Source organism: Thalia democratica, unplaced genomic scaffold (assembly GCF_965202585.1).
Source record: "Thalia democratica unplaced genomic scaffold, ktThaDemo2.hap1.1 HAP1_SCAFFOLD_2036, whole genome shotgun sequence".
In the NCBI taxonomy this organism is placed as follows: domain Eukaryota; kingdom Metazoa; phylum Chordata; class Thaliacea; order Salpida; family Salpidae; genus Thalia; species Thalia democratica.
The window spans coordinates 3,047-12,505 of record NW_028140817.1 but is presented as its reverse complement, the minus strand read 5'-3'; the positions used below and the strand labels follow the sequence as shown (position 1 = coordinate 12,505).

At 25.2% G+C, this 9,459-nt stretch overlaps 1 protein-coding gene across 1 annotated transcript; it reads left to right on the top strand.

The window, feature by feature from the left end:
- Window positions 1–287: 287 nt before the first annotated feature.
- Window positions 288–8,190, top strand: LOC145849072 (uncharacterized; the record flags this gene model as incomplete). Its single annotated transcript, XM_082954155.1, has 5 exons — window positions 288–404; window positions 550–660; window positions 1,169–1,295; window positions 1,577–1,739; window positions 8,080–8,190. Coding segments are annotated over 5 exons (629 nt in total), but the record flags the coding sequence as incomplete, so codon positions are not given.
- Between the last annotated feature and the right edge of the window lie 1,269 nt (window positions 8,191–9,459).

Genomic DNA, 9,459 nt, shown 5'->3' with positions numbered 1-9,459 from the left:
GTGAACACGGTAATTTTTTCTAAGTCATTTTTTATACTAAAACAAACATTAAAAATCTAAAACTTCATTAAATGTTAAAACAAAAGTAGTTATATTTCAACAACATATAATGTATTTCGTCAATAAAAAATAAGTATTAAAACACAAGCAAATATTGTTTTGTGTATGATATACATTTATTCATCTTAAACTAACCAAATCAAAAAAGTATCTGCTAAATTTAGGTTTTTGTTTTAACTCAATTACTGAACACATATTTTATATTTTATAATTTTATTTAATACCAGAGTACTGTAAAGACTCAAACCCTTGCTCAAATGAAGGAGAATGCATTTCTACAGAAGATGGTAACAGTTATGAATGTTCTTGTGTACCAAAATACTATGGAGATCAATGTCAATACGGTTAAAAATTTTAAAACTTTTATATAATTTCTCTAACTGAATACATTAAGAATGAAAGCAGTATTTTTATTTTTCAATATAAAATATAACCAAGACATAAAAATTTGTTTTACTGAGATTTTAACCTTAAATTATCTTTAAATAGAATATTGCAAAGATGTAAACCCATGTTTAAACAATGGAATCTGTACAACATCTGATGATAATTACGACTGTTCATGTGAGTATGGATACGGAGGAGTAAACTGTGAACTAGGTTGGTCTTTGAAGTCCGTTTTTAAGCTTTTTTTTAGTAAGAAATGTGAACTGTATTTTCAACTATTTTAAATATAGAATAGTTCAACAATTATTTCATAATCAGACTCAGTTTATGACTTTTTTACAATGCATTCATAAGAAAAATTCAGAAACAAATAAAAAAGCCATAACCTATTAAATGGTTCGAAAGCTTTTGTTAAAACATATAAAAATTAATTATGTGGAATTTAAGAGCATCATTTAGTAGTTTGGATTTAGTTCTGATAACAAAAAATAATAATACATAATGTTCAAGTTTAAACAGGTTTGAATCTATTCTAATTTAAACAAATTAGTTATTATCTATTTAAATGCATTAACTTCTTCCATACTTATTGTTATAACCAATCAGGCTATATATATTTGGAAACAAAACATTAAACTGTTGATACTAAGCCAACAAAATTTATCTAAAAATAAACTTTAAAAGTGATTTTAGTCGAATATAATTAAATATTTAATTACAGACACTTGTTTTCGTTTTGAAATTGTTTCAATATCTACCAACTACTACAACGCTAAAAATCAATGTGTAAATCGTGGCGGTGAAATTGTTTCAAGATTGTTGGGAAATGATGGTGTTAATTATCACAGGTTCGTTTAAAATCTTGTCTTTGTATTAAGTGCACAACATTTGTATTACTCCATATAAAAACTATCAACTTATTCAGTAATTATTGAGGAATTCTGCTAAACGAATCCTTAATTTATAAAAGATTTTGTTATTGTTTGAAAATCTATCAAAGAAAATAAAACTAAAATTTAATATATATTAAGTGTTTTTTTTTAATTGTATGATTTTTTTTGTTTTCTTACTCAAAACGCGTCCAAATCATTGCAAATAAACACAAGTCAACTTGTTGTAAATTTTACAGTGAAATAAGAAGAGTTGCTAACAGTTACAACTACGATTTTTGGATTGGTGTCTCAGACGCTTATTCAGAAGGTAGTTGGTTATTTACAAACGGTCAACCTGCTAACAATCTGATATTTTCATGGCACTATGGTGAACCAAATAACGATGGTGACGAAGACTGTGTTTGTGTTTACAGCAACAAAAGATTGAATGATAGTGGTTGTCATAAAACACGTAACATACAAGGGGTTATGTGTCAAGTTCCTAATGGAATGTGTTAATGATTGATTTTCTTAATTGTGATTTTGAATTTTTTTAGAACTATAAAAGGTTTTAGTATACTAGATATTGTTTTTTTCGTTGAGCAATAAATTTATCATTTTTTTGTATTAAACTATAACTAAATTTAACAGTTGTTTTTTATTACTTTCAGTAACACAATAAGTTAAAAAGTGAAAAATAGGTTATAGTTTCATTGAAATTAAATAACAACTAGATATGTTCAGCTTTATTGGGGTACAAAAAATTATGTTGATAAAATAAAGACAACTTATTACTTCAAGTTAATCCTTGTTGTAATTAAGAAAGTATAGTTTGCATAAATTTAATATTTTTTAAATTTTAATCCCTAATTTTTTTCCAATAACTTGTACTTTGAAAATATAAACTGATCGCCCCTCTCTTTTACAATAGTCATAATATCTTGTGTAAGCCCGTTGGTGTGGCTTTACTAATTATGACCCCTTCACTGCTTAAAGTTTCAGAGTTAAACCTTACCTACTTAATATTCATTACCCCTAGGCCCTGACTTACTAAAAACAATGAAAAGGAGGAAATGTCGCCCCTATTTGCTTTATGTCGTTCAGATAAAGTAGTTAATAGAAACGTTTTGTGACTTTTTTTACTTATATTTTTGTGTTTTTATTTTAAGGAACAGTTTCTTGCTTATTTTTTTAAACAGAACAAAAGTTATATAAAAATAATATTAATAAGTTTTGCAAAACACTTGACCACCAATTTTTAACCTGGGTTTCACTTATCCATGGGGGTAAATTTCCTTGATTAGGGGGTAATTTTTTTTTGTTTCAAGTTATTTAAGTTAATGTTTATAAACTCCTTTTAAATTTATAAGGTAAATTTAACTGCAATTATTTTAAATTAAAAAAAGTTTATGAATTAAAAAAATTTAAGTTATAAAGCTCAAAGTTCAAAAGATCTAGTTTATTTTTATCAAAATTAAATACTTTTTTGTAAACTAAGAGTAAATTTGATAATTACGTTCCAAAAAGGAGTAAGAATCAAAAAATTTTAAGAACCGCTGCTTTGGACAATTTAGAACAGGTAGAATTTTATAGAAAAGATGACACATCCTCTTAATTTTTTATGATAACTTGAATTTTGGGAAATTTACTAGTCTGAATTTGAATAGTCTTGAACCCTTTGTGTAGTTTAAGTCTGAAGTTTATCCGGTTAATTACATATTATTGAGAAAAAATTACTCTTGTTAGTTTTATTTATCTATTTAGTCATTAAGATTGTTAAGAGTATTTAGTTTATAAACTACAAATTATATCATTCGTTTAACAAATTAAAAGGTGATAGTGATAATGTTTTCTATTAAACATTTACTTTCATTGTTAAAAGCAGTAACTAAGTACAGGTAATTAGTTCAAACAAAGAAAAAACAAAAGTAAGTTTCACAAGGTAAAAAACTAAAGCTGCACTCAAGTAGTTTCAAATATATTTTGACTGTGATTGTTTTTGTTACATAAAAAAAATCATTCAATACCTCACTTATTGGACTTGAGAGTTTATCATCTTAAAATACTCAACAAGTATTTGAAGTTTGTGTAATTCTAAATATTTTACTAAGGTTTTCTTATAAACTTATACTGTTTTATGCTTTGGTTGTTTACTTTAATATTGAAACAAAACTATTACATTTAGTTTTATTAAAAAGAAAGAGCAAAAGTAAATATATATAATTATAGGTTTTATGTAAGTCTAACTAAATTTACAAAAAAAAAAAAAATTAAATGTTTGTATTCTGCATAAGCATGTGTATTTAATATTTCAAACTAATTAACTGTACTTAATAGTATTTTAGTTTATAAAAAAATTAATGAAACATTATAATTTAAAAGAAATTGTCTATGTATGCTGAAGGTATACAACTCTTTTTTTTTTAATACGCTTTTTTAATTTCATGTTTTTAGTACTTTTATTTATAGTTTTAGTTTATCTTTAAAATAAAATTATTTATTGATTACAAAAAAACTAAGTAAAAATAAAAGTTAAATTTTAATGTAGTTACTTCTCAAGAGGCAACTACTACAACGCTAAAAATCAATGCGCAAACCATGGAGGTGAAATGATGTCAAGATAATTGGGAAATGATGGTTTTAATTATCACAGGATCGTTTGAAATTTTGTCGTTTGTATTAAGCGTACAACAGTTTTATGACTACTTATAAAATTTGAACCATAAAAAATTTCATTTATGTTTGCAAAATTTGTTAAAGAGAAATAAAACTAATTATTTCTATGTTATATGTTACTTTTTTAACTACAAGCAATTTTTTGATTTCTTACTCAAAACGCGTCTAAATCATTGCAAATAAACATCAACTTGTTGTAACATTAAGTGAAATAAAAAGAGTTGCTAACAGTTATAGCTACTATTTTTAAATCGGTATCTAAGACGCATATTCAGAAGGTAGGTGGTTAACCACAAACGGCCAGCCCGCTAACAATCTAATATTTTTACGGCGCTATGATGAACCAAATAACCAAGGTAACGAAGACTGTGTTTTTTACAGCAACAAAAGAATGAATGACGGTCCTTGTCATAAAACAGCTACCTCACAAGGGGTTATGTGTCAAGTTCCTAACAGAATGTGTTGATGATTAATTTTTTTAAATTTGATTTTGAAAACATATTAGTAGTATAAAAGGTTTAGTATACTACATACAAGTTATTTTGTGTAAATAATAAATTAAATTAGTTTTTTTTGTATTTAACACTAATTAAACCTAGTACTTTTTTAAATACTTTTAGTAACACAATAAGTGAAAACAGATTAAACTTTCATTATAAATTTTGAAATACTTTAAAATATTAACTAGGTAAAATCAGCTTTAGTGTTATACAAAAAAAAATCTTGATTAAGTAAGGCATGTCCTTATTACTTTAAGTCAAATCTTATCGTAATAAAATAATTATAGTTTATATAATTTCAAGACTTTTTTCGTTTTAAAACCCTAATTTCTATCCAACACTTTGTACTTTAAAAAATATAATTTAACTGCCCTTTTCTTTAAATATTCATAATATCTAGTGTAAGTCCGTTGTTGTGGCTTTGCTAAATATCACCCTTTTACTGCTTAAAGTTTAAAAGTCAAACCTTACCTCCTTAGTATTTATTACCCCTGACTTACTAAAATTGCTAAAAAAAGAGGAAATGTCACCGCTTTTTGCTTTATTTCGTTGACATGAAGTAGTTAATAAAAACGTTTTGTGAGTTTTCACTTAAATCAGTGTGATTTTTTATTAAGAAATAGTTTCTTGTTCGATGTTTAAACAGTAGAAACGTTTTACAAATCATTTAAAGAAGTTTTGCAAAAAAATTGACAAGTTTTATAACAGCAATTCGTAACTTCGGGTAAATTTTCTTGTTTTAGGAGGTAAATTTTCTTAAACACAAGTTATTTAAATTAATGTTTATTAAAAGCTTTTTTAATTTGTTAGTTATAACTTAACTGCAATTTTTTTAAAGTTAAATAAACTCGATAAATTTTAAGATTTTTCTTACATTTCAAAAGCTTAAAGTTCAAAATTGTCTAAATTTTAAAAGATTTTTATTTTAGTAAAAGAAAGTGTACAACTGTTTAAAACTTTTAAATTCTACCTCTTTCTTATCTATTTGATTTTCCTTATAATTTATATTTTACAATATATGAAGAGTTAATTTTATATTTTAATGCAGTGTTGTTTCTTTTACTACTTATACCAGTGTTGTCGAATTAAATCTTTTTCTACATTATAAAAACAGTCAACAAAAACATTGGCGAAAGTCTAAAAAGCCGAAGCCTGGACTTTCGTATGCCGTAAAACAATCTCAAGTTAACAAAGTTTGATCATACCAATTCAATCATCAGACCCTAAGCCTTTGGTAGGCTGAGACTGGTTTCATCCTAATTAGGATTCATAAATCAGTCACAACTGAAATAATTGTAGTCATCAATCTAGAAACGTTTTATCCTGATAAATTATAAAGCGGCCGTTTGCTGGTATTGTTCAGTGACGTCAACATTGTCTTTAGCCGTGCAATGTTAAATGTATTGTCCACTAGGCAAGACAACAAGTACGCTCGTACTAAATTGTCATATTAAGCCGGTTGTAATTTAATGACTACAAGTCTTTCGGTTGTGACTGATTGATAGATCCAATTTAAATAATATAAAAGTTAAAAACATTGTATACAGTTACAAAACAACAATTGATTAGTGTACTTTAATTATTTGTTTTTATTTGTTTTTTATACAAATCTCACATCACAACTGTCCGCAATATAACAGAGTTTACAACATATAGATCTCAGCTTTATGAAGAATTATAACGTGTAAAACCGTCAAGTCATAGAAATTTGAAATTTAAGAAATCAGCCTTTAAAGTAACTATATAAAACATTCACATCACAGTAGTGAAGAGTTTACAACAATCACATCACATAAGTAAGAATTACAACTATCACATCACAGTAGTAAGAAATTTACAACTATCACATCACAGTAGTGAGGAGTTTTCATCTGTCACTTCACAGTTGTGAGGAGTATACAACTATCATATCACAGTAGTTAATAATTATAAATTAAATTTTCCTATTAAATATTTTAAATAGTAACTTACGTTAAACCTATAAAGATACTAACTAATTAGTTCTGAAAAACAGTCAAGTTTTCATTCATATGTAAAATTTTCAAAGCTAAAACAAATATTTGTTTATGTAAATTATCTGTTTCGTCTTTTCGGTTCAGAAAAACTCTAAAATATTTGTTGTTGTGACATTTTATAGTATAAAAACTTGTTTAGTTGAAGTAATTAATTTCACAAAACTTGTAATTTAAATATGTTTTGGTACTAACTTTAAATAAAATTTCAAACTACAAAATAGCTGAATTAGTATTGTTTGCTAACATACATTTAAAATATACATTTACAAAATTTCGTGTTATACAGGTTTTAAAACTAGCTTATCCTATAATATCAATATTTGTTAACAATTAGTGAAACCGAACCACATGTGGAAAACTGAAATATATTTCAATTAAGTTTCCATCATCGTATAGAATATATTTAGATGATAAGTTTTGTTAAAATTTGCGATTTAAATCATTTGCATTTGATATACTTTTTAAACTAAATATCTAAATATATTAATACATTAAATTACTTATTACTCTTACTTAAGCTGAAATTAAAGGTTATACGAAGTAAAAGCATTTACAATGTCTTTACTATTACCTGCCTTGAGATAATAAAGCTTAATATATCCAAAAATTGATTTTTTTCTAGAAATTATTGTATAACTTAAATGGTTAACCATCATTCATGCTTAAGCATTTTTGTTGTTGTGGTTGTTTTTTTTAAACTTTATTTGGTAAAAAAACTTAAATAACTAAACAAAAACGAACTAAAGTTCAATAAGCTGTTAACATTACTTTAAACTAAGAGATAAAATATAAATTTTATTAATTTTGTTAAATATTATTAGAATAATTTTTATAATGTTATAGTTATTTATATGTTATTTGAAAAAAGTGGAGTTTTGTTTTTATGATACATAAAACTAAAGAAACAAAAAAAAACGCTGTTTTAATTCTTAAGTTACTAGTTTAACTTTCAATAAATAACTTACTCAAATTAACTGAAGTCAAAAAAATTGTTTACTAATATATAAACAAGCCGCTTAAAATACAATTAAGTTTTTTATTAGATTAATAAAAATATAACTTGAAAGATTTACATATGTTTTATATTACAAATTTTTTGACCAACCAATGAAGCATTTTTCTTGCCATTTAAAAAATCTTCGATGCACTTCGTATTCTAATGTTAATCATATAGTTTAAACACTGTATATAACTAAAACAAAAAGAGCACTAAAAGTAAATTTCATCTTAGCTTTACAAAAAAATTAGACATTAGGTAATATGCATTAGACATTACCTAAGAAATCGTCAGATCGTATATTTTTCTTGGAAAGATTTAAAATAACTTGTTATTTTAATCTGCCTTAAATATTCTATAGACCGCATCACGCACAGAACTTTTGCTAGACGTTATGTAAGTGCTCACTCTACCATGAATGTTAAACTGCAATTAAGCTCGTACTATCTACAACTACATGAAAACAAAAATGGTAAAGATTTTGAAAATTGTAGTAGCTTTGGTGTTGATAGACTCGCTCAACTTTGTGCTGAGTCAGCAAAATAGTCATAATTGTTTGTGATGAAAAACAGGCAGAACCAGAATCTGTAGGTCCTAGCTACCTCTCAAGAGGTAAAATGGGAGAAAAAGGAGAGAAAGGAGATGTCGGTAGTCCGTGTCAGAAAGGAGAAAGTAACAAACACGTAATTTCAACACATGTAAGAAAATTGAAATATTGGAAACGAAAATTCAAGAACAGTTGTAAAACTGTCTGATATGCTACAAAATAACTCTATTTTAATGAAAAGGAGATCAGAAATTAATGAAACTAATTCTAATTGATTAAAAACTTGTCTAAAATTCAGACTGATAAATCTGAATTTTTGATGACTTGTCAAGTGAGATTTTAAGTAAAATAATTTAAAACCAAAATTATATTTACTTTTTAAAATGAATGAAGTTTAAGTTACAGATTAAGAATGGAGTTTTGAAACTGAAAATAACTATTAATTCGAAAATAAATTTAAAACGTTTTTTTAGTAAAATATACTTAAAAATAAACTTAAACCGAATTTATACAGTATAAAAAGAGTAACGTTTAAATTTAAGCTTGTTTTAAAGTTTAACATTAAGTAATAAAATTGGTTTTTATTTATTAAATGATCCAAAGTAAATATAAACTAAACAACATATTGAAAATAGTTTCTCTTGTTTTATTAAGTAAATTGTAAAACAAACAAATTCAAAAACATATTTAGATAGAAGAAAGCTTAATCTATAAAAAAAAAAACAATATACATAGTTACAACGCTTTAAATATTATTTTTTTTCTAAAGTTTTGTTTTGTTTCAAAGAAAGATATTAAACAACAGCTAGCTTATTTCGAAAAGAAACATGTTTTTAGAATGTGAAGCTAAACATGTAGATAACGCGACAAGCAACATAACAAGAAAAAGTGAAAATTCTACAAAACTATTACGTCATAATGAAATTGTTAAATACAATAATGACGGGTATGTAAGCGAAAGTTTATCTACTAGAAGGTTTTCAAGAGGGAGAATTCTACCGCCTTTTAAAACCTAATCATTTAATTGTATTGGTAAGAAAATTACAATTAAATATAAGTTATACTTATAATAAATAAAAAGAGTAAGCTATATAATATATAATCAATAAGAAAAAATGTTAAAAGATTAATATTTTTTTTAGTGATTTTGATTGTATAAAAATCATCAACTTATTTAAGCTTAAACTAGAATACTTTATAACTTAAGTAGTGCAACAAAACACATTAGCGTGAATAATGTCTTTTAGAATAACTATTGAGTTTTATTTATTTTTAGAAAGCAATATTTTTGACGTTTTTACAAGTGTTTTTGTCAGGCACCGTACTTTGGCGATAACTGAAAAAACGTTTGTACTAAACTTACAAACTTGATTAACATTATTTTGGTCTATATTTATTTAAATAA